This window comes from Papio anubis, chromosome 6 (assembly GCF_008728515.1).
Source record: "Papio anubis isolate 15944 chromosome 6, Panubis1.0, whole genome shotgun sequence".
Lineage (NCBI taxonomy): Eukaryota > Metazoa > Chordata > Mammalia > Primates > Cercopithecidae > Papio > Papio anubis.
Window position 1 is genome coordinate 24,287,865 of NC_044981.1, and position 18,590 is coordinate 24,306,454.

General features: G+C 38.6%; 1 protein-coding gene across 5 annotated transcripts in view; it reads right to left on the reverse strand.

Moving 5' to 3' along the window:
• The window catches only part of DCDC2 (doublecortin domain containing 2), a 188,493-nt gene that overhangs the window by 114,023 nt on the left and 55,880 nt on the right, over positions 1–18,590 (reverse strand). For all 5 annotated transcript variants that reach the window (XM_003897117.5, XM_009204502.4, XM_009204507.4 and 2 more), the window contains 4 exons: positions 16,696–16,772; positions 16,443–16,574; positions 6,019–6,165; positions 4,281–4,335 (listed from right to left, as the gene is read on the reverse strand). In XM_003897117.5, coding sequence (XP_003897166.1) covers positions 4,281–4,335; positions 6,019–6,165; positions 16,443–16,574; positions 16,696–16,772 — 411 coding nt within the window. The remainder of the gene's footprint in view (positions 1–4,280; positions 4,336–6,018; positions 6,166–16,442; positions 16,575–16,695; positions 16,773–18,590) is intronic.

Below are 18,590 nucleotides of genomic sequence, written 5' to 3' on the forward strand. Positions count from 1 at the left end.
CCAGGAGGCGGAGGTTGCAGTGAGCCAAGATCATGCCTGGGCAACACAGTGAGACTCGGTCTCAAAACAAAAAAAAAAAAATTTAAAGCAAATGATATCATTTCCTCCCTATAACCTTCAAACGGCACCCCATCAAGAAATAAAATCTAAACTTTTTGCATGCCTGCATGATTGAGCCCTGCCTGCCTCTCCAACTTCATTCATGGCCCTCTTTCTTCCCTCCTCACATGCCAGGTTCTTTAGCAAGGGCCTATGTGACTTTGTTTCTTCTGTCTTGGATGCTCTTCTTCCCCTGCCTCATCCCTGGCACAACTGGCTCCATTACATATCATTAAGGTCTCAGTTTCAGACAATTTTATATACATCATGTCCTGCCACATTTTATTTTCCCCGTAGCACTTATCACCATCTGAAACTATTTGTATATTTCTTTATTAGTTGATCATCCGTCTACTCCCATTCATCCCATCCATACCCCCGACCAACACACACACACACGCGCGCATGCACACACACTAGAATGAAAGCACCATAAGTCCAAGTCCTTGTCTATCTACCACTATACACTCAGTGCCTACAGTAGTTCCTGGCACTTAGTAGGAGCTCAGTGAATATGTTTGGAATGGATGACGGATGGAGTGGATGAATACAGGGTGCTATGGGAACACTGTAGAAAGAGGGACAAACTCTGCTATCATTTTTGTAAGTCATAGCATGGAATGTTTGACAACTTTGCTTTCTATGGGATGCAAATATACCTTATAAATCTGAGTCTTTGTTTAACGTCACTTCCTCCATGAGGCCTCTCCTGACACACCTATCTAAATGTATTTTTCTTTTATTGTCTCTCATATTACTCTATACTTTTCTTTCATTTTTATCATACTTCATAAATATCTATTGATTTATGGAATCGCTTGTTTCACCTTTGTCTCCTCAAGTAGACCATGAGTATCAGAGAGAGCATCAGATCTTTGCGCTCATTGCTATATTCCTGGGGCTTACTACAGTGCCAAACACTTGGAAAATTCAATCAGATGAACTGATCTGATGACCTTGATGTATCACAGTATTCACAGCACACAGTCTAAAAAACTTACAAATGAGCAAGAAATAAAATTGCATGTGTTTACCTACATATGCATTTTAAAGCAGGAAAGGCTCTACACGTTTTTAATGAAAATTTTAGTTTTTCAAATTTCACAATAGTAAAACATATCATTCAATCCAAAGTTCAGTCACTGTGAATACAAAGAGTTGGGTCATGACTTGGGTCCTGACATCGACTTTCCCTGTGACTTGGGGTCAATTTATTCAATTACAATGGGTCTCTGTTTAACCATCATTCCTCTAGCTGCAGTGTGAGAATTAACAAGCTAATATCTATATAGTACACAGAAGGGATTCTGCTACAAAGTCCTAAAGAAAAACAAAAAAAGCAAAATACAATTTCCAATCCCTAATTTCATGAGTATTAGCTTTATAGTTGCTCTGATATTGTTTTCACCTACTAAAATATTCTTCTCACTCCTCTTTCACCCCACACCTGTGAAGTTAGGTTGCCTCAAGTCTGGGCCCTCTGTAGTTCTCACTGCACCATCTTCCTCGAGGATCCCCTCATCCATTCTCTCACTTGGCAGCACCAGTGAGACCTGCTCTGTGCAAGCTGTGCCAGGTGATGAAGTACCACAGTGACGCTATGTCTGCTATTCAACTGGGACCATTACATGGCTGATCAAATCTACAACTCAGGCCAGGTGCAGTGGCTCACACATGTAACCCTAACACTTTGGGAGGCCAAGGTAGGCCGATCGCTTGTCCTGAGCCCAGGACTTTGAGAACAGCCCGGGCAACAAGGTGAAACTCTGTCCCTACAAAAAACACAAAAATTAGCCAGGCATGGTGGCACATGGCTGGAGTCCCAGCTACTCAGGAGACTGAGGTGAGAGGATCGCTTGAGCCTGGGAGGTTAAGGCTACAGTAAACCATGATCATGCCACTGTACACCACCCTGGGTGACAGAGTGAGACCCTGTCTCAAAAAAAAAAAAAAAAAAAAAAAAACCTGTAACTTTAGTCCTGATGCCCTTTTCAGGCCTCAGCTCTGCCATTTACAACTGCTTGCAGCACACTTTCAACTAAGTTTCCTGATGATACTTCCAACTCAACATGTTTGAAATTACGTAGTCATTCTTTGCTCTGGCTGCCCTCTTCATGGCCATAGAACTACCATTTTCTCAAATTCCAAGCTTAAAAACCTGTTATCTTTGGCCCCAACCTCTCCATTAACCCCTTGTATCCAATCATCACACAAATCCTTTGTTCCTTGGTTTCTTCCAGATCATCACTTCCTGCTGCCTCTGCCACCTCCCCAGTCTAGGCTCCTTTCACCTCATACCAAGATAGTTGCAACTGCCTCATAATCATCGACTCATCTATGGCTTCTCACCATGTGAATTCTTTCTCCATGTAAAAGATCTGATGTTCCCAAAATGGACTCAGATTAATACTATCACCTCTCAGAAGCCCTTGTGGGCTGCCCTCTATTCAAGGATGAAGACTAGACTTTTCATTCTGCTATTCAAGGTCATGTAATAACTGCTACCACCTACCATGTCAGGCACATCAGCCCCCACACCAAAACGGACCATCTGTTCCAGTCAGCCCAAGGGACTCACTGTCCCGGGGCTCGGGAGCAGGAGCTCTGAGCTGGCTGTGTGGATGCAATTCCTCCCCTGCCATTTGCTCAGCAGGAGGCTTTGTTTGTATTGTGCTGTATTTTACGTTATTTTGTTTCATTTTTTTTGAGACAGGGTCTCACTCTGTTGCCCAGGCTGAAGTGCAGTGGGGCAATCTCTGCTCACTGCAACCTCCGCCTTCAATGGGAGCCTTTGAACCTGTTACTTCTACTCTGTGTAATTCCTTTTTTCATTCCTTCTTAAATGTAGATGACAAAGATGCCTGCCTTGTGGGGTGAGGTTAAATAAATCACTACTGTAAAGAGCTTGGCATAGTGCTGAGCCCTCAAATGCCTGGTAAATGTTAGCCAGCGTGACTGCTTCTTCGCATGCCATCTGCCCCGTTCCTCTCACCCTCCCTTGGATCTGAAGGTCCTCTCCCCTCATCTACCTTTTTCTGAATTTTAAACAGTTTCAAAGGCAGAGCTCAAATTCAACTTCCTCTGTGGACTGCTGCCATTGTACATTCATTCCTTCCCTCCCTCTCATGGTCACCAATCTCTAGATATTTGGTGTTTAGCATTAGCTTGTTTGTTGCCTTTTTAAGCTATCTTCTTTATTTCAAGTAGATTATAAGTTGCTTGAGGGCAAGAGCTCTATTGATTTTTATTTTATTTTTGTCATAAATAGTACGAGAGTCCCAGCTAATGAGTTCTTAATAAATATCTGTTATACTGAGTTTGGCATTACTTACGTATACAAAATTATTTTTCTTTCTTTCAAGAATTTCACATGATATAACCAAAAAAAGGAGGGATCTAAATCATCATTAGGAGACAATATCATTGCCTAGAAATCATTTACTTTACAAAGTACCAAAATAAGAATGTTGCTTAGTTAATTCAGGGTGTGGGTGGAAGATGTCAAATCAGTTCTGATCACAACTTGCCGGGTAATTCAACCAAAAGGGAAGAAAGAGAAGCTTCTGCCAGGAAGAACTGCCAAGGCAACACTCTGGCATGACATGGAGCTCACCCCATCAGGGAGCACAGACTGAAAATACGAGTAGGTTAGGAAATTACCTACTAAATGCTGTCATTGCTCCCACAGAGTAGGTATTTAAAAATGTTTGCTGAATTAACAATAAATAAATGATAAATGGAAATATTCAGATGGCAAACTAAATACTTGGAACAATTCTCAATCTTTTAAATGAACATTAACAACGATTACCCCTTTTCTCACCAAAACTTCCCTTTCAGTCTTTGTTAAAGATAGAAAACAAGACTGGATGATCATTGATGTGACCTACCACATCAGTTCTTATAGTTTGATGTATTATTGCCAAGATTTTAAGTGCAATATAAATTATGTCAGGTGTATACACAAGGAAAAAAATTAAAAATACATGTTCTAAAAAATGTTAGCTCTGTTTAGGACCATAAGTGTAACACTGAAGCTCTAGTGCTGTTTCACTTAATTGGTTATACACCACAAAGCTGCTGAGTTTTATCTCTTGGAACTTAATTGAAACCCAAAGGACAGTCTCTTTGTATCATATAAAAAATATAGAAGATTAACGAGGAAACCATCTGATACTTACACTCCCTTTAGACTTTCTGGATCCTACAATAGGAGGTAGTGAAGAAGCTTTCTGACTGTGGAAACAAATTGAAATTCAGAAATCTGAATGTTGTTTACAAATAATGTACAATGCAGGATAATTAACATCCCCACCTGGAAGTCAACTGTTTACTGCCGTGTTTCACAAAAGGTAGGTAACATACACTTTAACATACACTTTCCCAATTCGCAAAGATCATAAAATTTCCAAACTCCATCCCAAAAGATTTGTGATGTTTTCCTGTATACTATTTTAATCAATGCTTACAAATAAACTTTTAGTATCACCTGAAGTTTGTATAGCATTTTTATCCAGATCCCAAAGTGTTCTATTTACATTTCAAAAAACCATTTCCAAATGTGAATAATGATTTTTCCAGACTGAGTTAAAAACAAATTTTCTTTGTTTCTGTGATGTCTCCTATCTCTACCTCTGATAGAATAGCAGAGATAAAACGCTGGCATTTGCATTCAGGTAGTTTTTAAACAAGTTGTCCTCACCAAAAAATTAAAAATTCTTTTAGGCTGTAAGAGTAGGTTGTTTTGTTGATAACTGTATTATTAGGAAAAGACCCATCTTGAAACCCAACTGAATCTCTCCAAAAATAGGACACATATATAAAAAAATTCTTATTAATTGTATGAGAAAGGCCAACGTGAGTTACAGTTTTCTTATTACCATCAAGTACGCACTGTTGTTCACAGCAGGTTAACCCAGGGTTGCCTAGCAAAGATGGCTAAAGGATTTGATTTCATGGATGGGTAAGGTTGGTTAGCAATAAGTCCGTTGGTAAATAATTCAAAAGTGCTAGAAAATCATGTGCTCTTGCATAGTTCAAACACCACCCCTGAAATTCCATTTCATCTATTACTTATTTAGAAGCTCTTGGCCAGCCTCTCCATCAAGTTACACAAATTGTGAATTAATTGCAAACAAACTGGTGATATTCTGCTCTATCTCTGCAGATGACAACCACAAAAAAAATTGGTTTGCAATGGCAAGGTGGCCACAGAATCTCTGGGAGAAGCAACAGAGATGGATCCCTGGGCACCATGAGCAAGCCGAGAGGTCTTGCAGCAAGGGCCAGAGCTCTTCTTGGGTGACTCCGCAATGTATCTCCTCAGCTGAAATAAAGCATCTTTCACAAATATATGATGTTTCATGGAGAAAAACTGTTTACAGTATATTGCAATTAAAAGTATAATCCTTAAAATCTTACATGCATTAACTGTATACCCATCTTCCCTATTTGCATAAGTGGGATTATGTTGTTTTTATAGTTTACAGTTATTAAAACAAGTATAAAATATTATGGGTTTTTTAACACTCTTGGATGTTTCTATCCAAACCAACTGAAAAGTTATTTGGTCTAGCAACTATTAAGACACAAAAACTTCTAATAATGTTTGCTATAGAGAAGCTCATTGCCCTGTATCTTCTTCACAATAATAAATTGTTGTATTTACTATAAATTTCATGTATGCTAAAAAAAAATGTAGTCTTTCATAACTTCCCAGAAATTATATTTTTGTGCAATAGCTCTCAGTCTCTCATCATGGCAGTAAAAACAAAGATCAATGTATACCATATATGTTTTCCATTCTAAGTGAATAAATAAGATTATCAATTACATAAAATATAATGGTGGTCAGCAAAAGACCCAGTGCTATTTCAAGTGATAACTAAAGCATGAGGAGTGGTAAGGATTAAGACTTACCCAAAAGGCCTTCTCATCGTTGACTTGTCAAAAATTAACTCACTGTAAGGCAGTTTCTTAAACTTATCTCTTCCAACAGCCACATAAAACTGCCCATTCTCCAATTCTGCTCCACTCTCAATAAGTTTTCCTTCTAAAGTATAAAGTCTGTCAAAAATATGAACACCAACAATTAGAATTTTAACCAACATTTAAAGAACTGCTTAAGATTACAAAGTATTCTGGATGTCAAAAAAATAAAATTACATAGTAAATAAAAACATTCTGTGCTTAATTTAGCTCATTTGTTACTATTCTCATTATTGCATTATAGATGCCTCAAAGTCAATAGATTCCACTAAATGCTAATGTTATAATGCAGATACAATGACTATCTGGCTGTACAGGGTTTCATCCCAGTGAGCCTGATGATCTGGCATAAGCATCCCTATTGCTGCCATATTAAAATTTTAGAGGAGAAAAATTTACTTGTACAGATCACAGTGCTTTAAATAAAGCTATGTTTCCATTGAACATTGATCCTTCTATTTATATTTCGTTAATACTTTTAAATTGTATTTTCTTAGCGTATTCATCAGACTGACAAGTTTCTGACCATATTCTGTGTAACAGCAGCCCTCAACCAAAGTATTACATACAAACACACAGAGAACCGGGTCAGGAACAATGGCATGAGCGGGCAGGAGGTAAAAGAACCCATTGCCAGTGTTAATGATGCAGAACTGCATAGCATTCGTGCTTCTTTCTTTTTTTGTCATCCCCATTAAGCAAAAAAAGAGTGAACATTATATCTTCCCAGAATCGAGCAGTTCCACAATAACCTTCCTTTACTGTAAAACTGCTATGAACTACGATTAACATGTTACTTATTAAAAGAAGTCATAATTTTACCAGATGATTTTAAATGTCCACAGAATTTTTTTTAAAGAACAGGAAAGTAAGTATTAGAAAACTAAACCAGAAAGACATTGCATATTTTTTAAGGTTGTAAGCAAGAGCTATTAATAAATAGAAGGATTTCAGTATCATCAAAAAGCTTTCTGTCTTCCTATATTACATAATAAGATTAAATGTCATTTAGGGGCAAAAAATAAATAAACAAAACATTGACCTGTCAGCTTGTTTCCTGATTACATAAATGGCCATATTATACAGAACCATGAAATACAACGAAAATAGCCACCAACATTCCTGAAATGTATTTGTGTTTTTAGTTAGTATACAGATGGTAAAGTCTCCTTCTTTATAACATTGTACCTCTACTCCTAACAAGTCTAAATATCAACACTTAACCCAGAATTCCATGTTTTCTGCCTTAACTTAGGCTGGACATGGTGGCCCATGCCTATAGATCCAGCTATTTGGAAGGCTGAGACAAGAAGACCACTTGAGCCCAGGAGTTCAAGACCAGCCTGGGCAGCATAGTGAGATGTTACGCCAAAAAACACTTGACCAGGGTTTCAAAATACTGGCATTATTGACATTTTGGACCAGATAATTCTCTGTTGGAAAGGTGAGTAGGTTGCCCTGTACGTTGTAAGATGTTTATTAGCAGCACCCTTGGCCTCCACCCACTAAATAGTAGCAGAAGCCACCCCATCCCCTGTTGGGACTACTAAAAATGGTTTCGGGCACTGTCAAATGTGCCCAAGGGAAAAAATCATACCTGCTTGAGAGCCAATGGCCTAGACCCAAGCATTCTTTTTCCACTTTTCTTCAAAATAGTTATATCTCAATCAGTAGTAATTTCACAGCTAGAAATTAAAAGCCAGCATAGCTGCGGAGTCTAGAAACAGCCAAGATTTGACTTGTTTCCTCTGCAGGTAGGAAGAATGTAGTGAATAAATTCTTTTTGTTAATAGAGACAAGATTTTGGTATGTTGCCCAGGCTGGTCTCAAACTCCTGGGCTCAAGTTATCCTCCCGCCATGGCCTCCCAAGGTGCTAGGATTACAGGTGTAAGCCACCACACCTGGCCCAGCACTGAATAAATTCTAATTCATGATTTTAGCCTTCTTTTATATAACTGTTGTTGATCTACTTTCTTCTTTTGCTACAAACAGAAGAAACATAAAAAGCAAGTTCAATAAATTTTTATGGGATGCTTTTTATATATGAATATACTGAAGCATAGGGAGGGGCCAATCATAAGAATAATGTTAAAGGAAAATGGTCATGTCCCAAGAAAGCAGCAACCAAATCTCTCATATCTGCCATTATATTAAGAATTACAGGCTGGGCGCGGTGGCTCAAGCCTGTAATCCCAGCACTTTGGGAGGCCGAGACAGGCGGATCACGGGGTCAGGAGATCGAGACCATCCTGGCGAACATGGTGAAACCCCATCTCTACTAAAAAATACAAAAAACTAGCCGGGCGAGGTGGCGGGTGCCTGTAGTCCCAGCTACTCGGGAGGCTGAGGCAGGAGAATGGCATGAACCCGGGAGGCGGAGCTTGCAGTGAGCTGAGATCCGGCCACTGCACTCCAGCTCGGGAGACAGAGCGAGACTCCGTCTCAAAAAAAAAAAAAAAATTAAGAATTACATTTCACCTATCCTAAATATATATGCACCCAACACAGGAGCATCCAGATTCATAAAGCAAGTTCTTAGAAATCCACACAGAGACTTAGACTCCCACATAATAATAATGGGAAACTTCAACACTCCACTGACAGTATTAGATCATAAAGGCAGAAAATTAGCAAAGATATTCAGGACCTGAACTCAACTTTGGACCAAATGGATGTGATAAACCTCTACAGAACTCCCATCCCAAAACAGAATATACATTTTTCTTATTGCAACATGGCACATACCCTAAAATTAACCACAAAACCAAACATAAAACAATCCTCAAAAACTGCAAAAAAATCGAAATCATGCCAAACACACCCTCAGATCACAGCACAATAAAAATAGAAATCAAGACTTTAAAAATTGCTCAAAACCATGCAATTACACAGAAATTAAACAACTTGTTCCTGAATGACTTTGGGGTAATAAAATTAAGGCAGAAATCAAGAAGTTCTTTGAAACTAAGAACAAAAATACAAAATACCAGAACCTCCAAGACACAGCAAAGGCTGTGTTAAGAGGCAAATTTATAGCACTAAATGACCACATCAAAAAGTTGGCTGGGCATGGTGGCTCATGCCTGTAATTCCAGCATTTGGGAGGCTGAGCCAGGCAGACTGCCTGAGCTCAGGAGTTTCAGACCAGCCTGGACAACATAGTGAAACCCCGTCTCTAGAAGAAATACAAAAAAAATTAGCTGGGTATGATGGCATACTCCTGTAGTTCCAGCTGCTTGGCTAAGGTAGGAGGATCACTTGAGCCCAGGAGATTGAGGCTGCAGTGAACAGAGATCATGCCACTGCACTTTAGCCTGGGCAACAGAGTGAGACTCTGTCTCCAAAAAAAAAGTTAGATCTCAGATGAACAACCTAATAACACAACTAAAAGAACTAAAAAAGCAAGAACAAACCAACTCCAGAGCTAGAGGAAGACAAGAAATAACCAAAATCAGAGATGAATTGAAGGCGATCAAGACATGAAAAACTATTCAAAAGATCAATGGATCCAGGAGTTGGTGTTTCAAAAAAAAAAATAAATAAATAAGATATGTAGGCCACTTCCTGAAGTAATAAAGGAGAAAAGAGAGAAGATCCAAATGAACATAATTAGGAACGACAATTGGGATGTTACCCCTGACCCCTACAGAAATAAAAATAACCATCAGAAACTACTGTGAACACCTCTATGCACACACTGGAAAACCTGAAAGGGATGGATAAATTCCTGGACACATACACCTTCCCAAGACTGAACCAGGAAGAAATTTATTCCCTGAATAAACCAATAACGATCTCTAAAATTGAATCCATAATGAATAGCCTACCAATCAAAAAAAGCCTAGAACCAGACAGATTCACAGCCGAATTCTACCAGATATACAAAAAGTGGTACCATTTCTAGTGAAACTATTCCAAAAAATTGAGGAGGAGGAACTCCTCCCCAACTTGTTCTATGAGGCCAGCATCATCGTGATACCCAAACCTGGCAGAGACACAACAAAAAAGAAAGCTTCAGGTCAAGTTTGTTGTCCTTGATGAACATCAATACAAAAGTCCTCAACAAAATACTTGCAAACTGAATCCAGCAGTACATCAAAAAGCTAATCCACCATGATCAAATAGGCTTTATCCCTGGGATCAAGGTTGGTTCGACATATGCAAATCAGTAAATGTGATTCATCACATAAACAGAACTTAAGACAAAAACCATATGATTATCTCAATAGATGCAGAAAAGGCTTTCAATAAAATTCAACATCCCTTCAAGTTAAAAACTCTCAATAAACTAAGTATCGAAAGAACATAAAACAGTAAGAGTCATCTATGAGAAACCCACAGCCAACATCACACTGAATGGGCAAAAACTAGAAGCATTCCCCTTGAAAACCAGCAGAAGAAAGGGATGCCCTCTCTCACCGCTCCTATTCAACATAGTATTGGAAGCACTTCCTAGGGCAGTCAGACAAGACAAAAAAATAAAGGGCCTCCAAATAGGAAGAGAGGAAGTCCAAACTATCCCTGTTTGCAGATGACATGATTCTATATCTAGAAAACCTCACAGTCTTGGCCCAAAAGCTCCTTCAGCTGAGAAATAATTTCAGAAAAGTTTCAGGATACAAAATCAATGTACGAAAATCAGTAGCATTCCTATACTCCAACAACATCCAAGGTGAGCCCCAAATCAGAAGCACATTCTCATTCACAATTGGCACAAAAAAATAAAATATTTAGGACTGCAGCTAACCAGGAAGGTAAAAGATCTCTACAATGAGAACTACAAAACACTGCCTAAAGAAATCAGAGATTACACAAACAAATGGGAAAACAGTCCATGCTCATGGATAGGAAGAATCAGTATCATGAAAATGGCCACTGCCCAAAGCAATTTACAGATTCAATATTACTCCTATCAAACTACCAATAACGTTCTTCACAGAACTAGAAAAAACTATTTTAAAATTTAAATGGAACCAAAAAAGAACCTAAATAGCCAACACAATCCTAAGCAAAAAGAACAAAGCTGGAGCCATCCTGTTATCCAACTTCAAACTATACTACATGGATTCAGTAACCAATGGTACTGGGACCAAAACAGACATGTAGACCAATGGAACCGAATAGAGACCCCAGAAATAAAATAGTAAACCTACTTCCATCTGTTCTTTGATGAAACAAAAACAAGCAATAGGGAAAGGACTCCCTATTCAATCAATGGTGCTGGGATACCTGGCTAGCCAGATACAGATGATTGAAATTGAACTCCTTCCTTACACCATATACAAAAATCAACTCAAGATGGATTAAAGACTTAAATGTAAAACCCAAAACTATAAAAGCTCTGGAAGACAACCTAGGCAATACCACTCTGGGTAAAGGAACTGGTAAAGATTTCATAACAAAGACACCAAAAGCAATCAAAACAAAAGCAAAAATTTACCAATTGGGAAACTTAAGAGCTTCTGCACATCAAAAGAAACCATCAACGGAGTAAACAGATAAACTACAGAATGGGAGACCTTTTTGCAAACTATGCATCTGACAAAGGTCTAATATCCAGCATCTATAAGGAACTTAAAAATGAACTTACAAGAAAAAAAAAAAAAACCCCATTAAAAAGTGGGCAAAGGACATGAACAGTGTCCTTTTCAAAAGAAGACATACTTGCAACCAACAAGCATATGAAAAAGAGCTCAATATCACTTATCATTAGAGAAATGCAAACCAAAACCACAATGATACACCATCTCATGCCAGTCAAAATGGTTATTATTAAAAAGTCAAAAAATAACAGATGCTGGCAAAGCTGCAGAGACAGGGGAATGCTTATACACTACTGGTAGAGTATAAATTAGTTCAATCATTATGGAGAGCAATGTGGCAATTCCTCAAAGAGCTAAAAACAGAACTACCATTTGAACCAGCAATCCCATTACTGGGTATATACTCAAAAGAATATAAATCATTCTACCATAAAGACTCATGCACACATATGTTCACTGCAGCACTATTCAATAGCAAAGAAAGGGAATCAAACTAAATGTCCATCAATGGTAGACTGAATAAAGAAAAAGTGGTACATATATACCATGGAATACTATGCAGCCATAAAAAAAGAGTGAGATCATGTTCTTTGCAGGAACATGGAAAGAGCTAGAGGCCATCATCCTTTACAAACTCACGCAGGAACAGAAAATCTAATACCACATGTCCTCACTTACAAGGGGGATATAAATGATGAGGACACATGCACACAAAGAGAGGAACAACAGGCACTGGGGCCCACTTGAGGGTAGAGGGTGTGAGGAGACAGAGGAACAGTAAAAATAACTATTAGGTACTAGGCTTAGTACCTGGGTGACAAAATAATCTGTACAACAAACCACGGTGACACAAGTTTACCTATGTAACAAACCTGCACATGTACCCAGGAACCTAAAATACAAGTTTAAAAAAAAAGAAGTTTCTCCAAGTATTCAAGTGTTTCAGCAACATAACTATATTTTCATTTCTATATTTTCACTTGAATATATTTTATTTGTGTGTAAATTTTTTCATATTAATATATGTATGAATAGGTATATCTGGCTATGAAATTACCTGTATATATCTTTGTGTCCTTTATATTACTTATTGGGTAGGTTTGCATTTATGTATATGTCAAATGTCAAAACTATATATGTAAAAAAAAAAAATTATAATTATTGAGATCTGCCTTTACTTCTGACACCAAAATAAAATCCAACAAAACCAAAGGTTTAAACAAAATTTTAAAATACAAGGAGAAAACATAGGAGAATATTCTTATAATCTTGGAGTAAGGAAGATCTAAGTAAGTCATAAAACGTAGTGATTATAAAGATTGAAAATTAGGCTGCATTAAAATTTAAGATATTTGTATTAAAAAAAGAAATGTAAAGAAACTGCAAACTGGAAGCGTACTTAAAACTCACATCAGAAAAGGTCAATTTCCGCAATATGTCTAGAGCAGTGGTCGCCGCCAACCTTTTTGGCACCAGGATCTGGTTTTGTGGAAGATAATTTATCCACAGACGGAGTGGGGGACAGGATGGTTATGAGATGACATGGTTCCACCTCAAATCATCAGGAATTAGATTCTCATAAGGAACACACAACCTAGATCCCTCGCATGCACAGTCCACAATAGGCTTCGTGCTCCTATGAGAATCTAATGCTAGTGCTGATCTGACGGGGTGGAGCTCAGGCAGTGATGTTCGCCAGCCGCTCACCTCCTGCTGTGCAGTCAGGTTCCTAACAGGCCACGGAAGGGTACCAGTCCATGGCCTGGGGGTTGGGGACCCCTGGAGAGTGCCTATAAATCAATAAGATAAATGTGCAAAGGCCATGACAGACATTTCACATACAATGGATATAAATATGTGGCATTTACTTACAGAGTACCTTGGTCATTAAGAACACAGGCTCTGGAGCCAGAATGCCTACTAGGCTTGAATCCCAGCCCTGCTACTCAGTATCTCCATAACCCTGGGCAAATAATTTTCCCGCTCTATGTCTCACATTTAATGTCTACTAAAAGAGAATAGAAACACTACCTACCTCATAGGGTCACTGAGTTAATTAAGTCAAAAATGTAAAGCACTGAGAATAATGCCTGACACATAAGAAATAGTCAACAGATGATGTTGTATATTAAATAAAAATCCAAAAACAATGAAATACTATTTTCACTCAACATGAGTGAAAAGCCTAAATGTTAGTTTCACTAGACAGATAACAGTATGACAAACAGGCCTGCTCATAGACTTCCAGTGAAAATATAAATTAGGATAAACTTTTTGGAAGGCAATTGGCAGTATCCATCAAAATGTTAAAGGTATTTGAAACTTAATACAACAATTCAACTTCTAGACTTTTATATCCTGATAAACTTTGCTTATACTAAAAGGCATATACATGTAATAGCAAAAGATTAGAAATGACCTAAATATCCATCAATCCCAAAGGAAAATAAATCGTTCTACCAAAAAGAAGCATACACTGCTATGTTCAATGCCATGCTATTCACAATAGCAAAGATGTGGAAGGCAATCTAGGTGACCATCGGTGGTGGGCTGGATAAAGAAAACATGGTGTATATACACCATGGAATACTACACAGCCATAAAAAAACCTGAAATCCTGTCCTTTGCAGCAACATGGATGCAGCTGGAGGCCATAATCCTAAGCGAATTAATGAGGGAAGAGAAAACCAAATACTACACATTCTCACTAGTAAGTGGGAGCTTAAATATTGGGTACAGATGGACATAAAGATAGGAACAGTAGACACTGTTGACTACCAGAGAGGGAAGGGAAATAGAGTGAAAAACTACTTATTGGGTACTATGCTCAATTCCTGGGTGACGAGATCTGTACCCGAAATCTCAGCATCATGCAAAATACCCATGTAACAAACCCACACATGTATTCCCTGAAACTAAAATAAAAAATGAAATTATACAAAAGAGGTAACTGATCTAATAAATTAGGTTGGGAACATTCATTCTATTTTATAGAATGAGATGCTGCCCAACTAAAAATTTTTTACTAAAAAAATTTGGATTTGGAATACTTTGTGTTAAAATAGAATACTTTGGACCAGGCGCAGTGGCTCACATCTGTAATCCTAGCACTTTGGGAGGCCAAGGCAGGTGGATCACTTGAGGTAAGGAGTTCGAAACCAGCCTGGCCAACATGGTGAAACCCAGTCTCTACAAAAAAATTTTTTTTTAATTAGATGGGCATGGTGGCAGGTGCCTCTCATCCCAGCTACTTGAGAGACTGAGGCAGGAGAATCGCTTGAAACCAGGAGGTGGAGGTTGCAGTGAGCCGAGATCCCACTATTGCACTCCAGCCTGAGCAACAGAATGAAACTCCATCTCAAAAAAAATAAAATTAAAATAAATAAAATAATTTGTAGTCATTAAAAATAATAAAATAGAGATATCTGTGCTGATAAGAATAATCTCTAAGATTTATTATAGGAAAAAATCAAGGAGGTGTGTGTATACATTTATTTATTTATTTATATATACATATATGTATGTATTTCCATTTACGTTTTTAAAAAGTGGTCCAGGTACAGTGGCTCATACCTGTAATCCCAGCACTTTGGAAGGCCAAGGCGGGTGGATTGCTTGACCCCAGGAGTTCAAGACCAACCTGGGCAACATGACAAAATCTAATCTCTACAAAAAAGAAAAAAAAAGCTAGGTGTGGTGGTTGAGGTGAAAGGATCACTTGGGTCTGGGCAAACGAGGCCGCAGTGAGCTGAAATCACACCACTGCACTCCAGCCTAGGTGACACAGTGAGACCCTGTCTCAAAAAAATAAATAAAATTAAAAATTAAAAATGTATATGCTTGCATATGCATAGAGTATTTCCGGGATGATGCTGAAAAGTACTAGGGAGAGGGATTGGGCGTGCCTAAGGTAGGAGAAATACTCTTTACTTATACCGTATTTGAATTTTTTGCCACATGTAAAGTATTCCTTTCAATTAAAACACCTAATTATATTTAAAATCTCAATTGCTATGAGACTGTAGATATTAATACATGTAAATATATAAACATTAATCTGTATACACATTTACCTGAAAGACATAATATGCAATCATTTGAGAACTATTTTATCGTATGTGTATGAAAACACAAAAACTTGGAAGAGTGTACTGTACTAAAGCAGTATGTACCCATACATACTTTTAATATGTTGTGCACATGTATATGTAATTTGTAACCCTCCCACCTGAGGGAAAATAAATGTCAGCCTCCATCGAGGGATAATTTCATAGGCTTCATAATCTATGATTTTAATCTTCACTTAAATTTCAGAACCTGATAAAACATGCTTTCGATTTCTTACATTTAGACAATCCCACTAAATTATTCTATGCCTCCTCTTTAAATGCACTAATACTTCCTGATATCTGATTTTTACCCTAGGCAAATAGTCTAAACTATCAAATAATCATAAATGCCTCCTTTTAAAAAAAGGACAATTAAGAGTTAAGAGGTTGGCTCTTTCAAAAAATCCTTCTCAACTAAAGTTATGTTTGCCTAGTCACTGTAAATCAAAGAATAAAAATCGTTAATATTTGTGGATGTGCTACTATGTGTCAATGACTGTTTTAACCTCTGTATGACGTGGATTACCTCATTTTAAACAACTCTATGAGGTATATCTCCATTCTACAGATAAAGAAACTGAGGCATACGGCGCCTAACTGGGGAGCCAAAATTCAAATCTACAGACCAGTGACTCCGGAGTCTCCTGAGAATATCTTGGACAATTCGAAAACTCCTCCACTTACAAGACGGTTTTGACATACCTGTGAACAGCCCCGCTCCTCAGAGTGATTTTTTCCGTGACCATTTGTAGTACATGATCCCACTGATTCAAGGCTTTTCTGGGGATAAGGAGGCGAGAAGCTGGGTTTATGAGGTCTCCATTTGCAATCAAGCTGGAAAACAGGAGGCAAACCTTCTGAAACAGTTATGCCTTGAAAACCACAACACAAATTCCAAACCAAAAGGAAACCACCAAGCCAATTTTAACTTGAAGTATAAAGGGTTTCAACTTACAAGATAGTGCAGGGCTCCTGAAGTGGTTTTCTAAAGCGAGCTGACACGTTGATCCTGCTATGGATTACTGGTTTTACCTTTAAAAGCGAAGAAAAAAACATAAATCACTAAGCTTGTATTAGCTTTTTTTTTTTTTCTATGAGGAAAATCTACAGGTTTCTAGGGAACTGCCTGAGACTTGCTGTGTCTTTGTTAAAACCTTGCTTTTCTCGGCATTTATATAAACTCTGAGCTCACCCTTTAGCAATATTATAAGCCCTTAACAAAGCTCTCAAGAAAGAAAAAATTCCCTTAAGCCCTAGGCACACTGCTCATGATCTGTGCAAAAAAAAAAAAAAAAAAAAGAAATCATGGAGTATTACAAAAATATTAAGACAATTTTTAAACAATGCATTCTGAAAAACAACAATATAATAATCCTATAAAATCTTGAGCTCTGAAGTGCTGTGCCTGCAGCCCAACATACTGTGTTTCATCATCTTTCCTTTCCCATTCCCATGCACCTGCTTTCTGATCCTTGGCCCCCACCAAGTGTCTGACCCCACCCTTTTCTCTTAAGACTGACATAAGCAATTTTTCCCAGGTTTCACTTTCTCCCCTATAACCCACTGAATCAGGTACACTCACGCCAGCATCCTCGATTCCCGCAGCCCTTGCAACTGGGTGGATCTGATCACCTTCGCTTCTCTTTTTGCTTCCTGGGTCCCAGCTGCTGTTAGAACCACGGGGCCGCACGAGCAGCCCTAACCTGAGAACAGCTTTCGGCATCAAGCCATCAGCTGAACCTCAGTACAGCTTGCTCAGCCAGCCCTCCACTCCTCCCACGGTTCTTTTTTCCATTTCCCACAGTGGACAGTCCAAATCCTCACCTCTCATCTCACCTCACCCCTAACCTAACCCCTAAAATCCCACTCCAGGCACACACACTCTCAGCAGGTCATTTCATTCCAAATGTCAAGAAATGGAAGCCAGTAGGAACGAAGCCCCTCAACCTTCCTTCCCTCCACAACTCACCTTATCTATATCCTCACGATTTTTCTCCTTTTCTGCCTGTCTCAGAAGAAGGAACTGTATGCCTTTATGAAGCTAACTCCACATATTGATTTTGTCCCTGGCTGTCTCTGCTTGTTCCATTCATTTAAGACCCTCCATCTCCACCTGGTGTCTTTAATTTCCCCCTTGACCTTATGGCCCCTCTCAAGTACAGCTGCCATCTCTCTCTTCATTATTCCTATTCCGACTTCCTCCCACCCTATCCTCTCTTCAGGCTTCTGCCATCTGGTGTCCACCTTTAACACTGGAAGATAAATCCCAACTTTCAAGCATGGCCTGCAAGAACTCCCAGGACCAAGAGCCGCTTACTTGATGCCCTCATCTCCCACCAACACTCCTTCCATGCAGGCTCCTCGTCACGCACTGTAGTCGAACCAGCCTGCTCCCCTCCATTCCCAAAACATTCCCTGCATCCACGCCTTCCCTTTGCCCCTCTGGCTAAAACGACCTCCTCATTTCTCCACCTGCTGGAATTCCATCTGCTCTTCAAGGCCCAGCTCAGGTATCACCAATCATTCCCTGCTCATTCTTCTTGACTTTCTGTCTCAAACTGCTACAGCTACTATAGTATTGATTCTTGCACTTTGAGTTTTAGGTGATTTTACCCCATGATTTGAAAGGAAAACTTACAAATAACACTAATTTATAAAAAATAGGTAACAGTTGTGCTATATTTCATGGCAAGCACTGTACTAATTAATTTATATGCATTATATATCTTTTAATCATCAAAACAATGTCCTGAAGTAGTATTGCTATAGTCCCAATTTACTAAAGAAACTGGAGCTTGATTAATTAATTGGCCTAAAAATCACACGTAATAAGTGGTAGAGTTTTAGTGA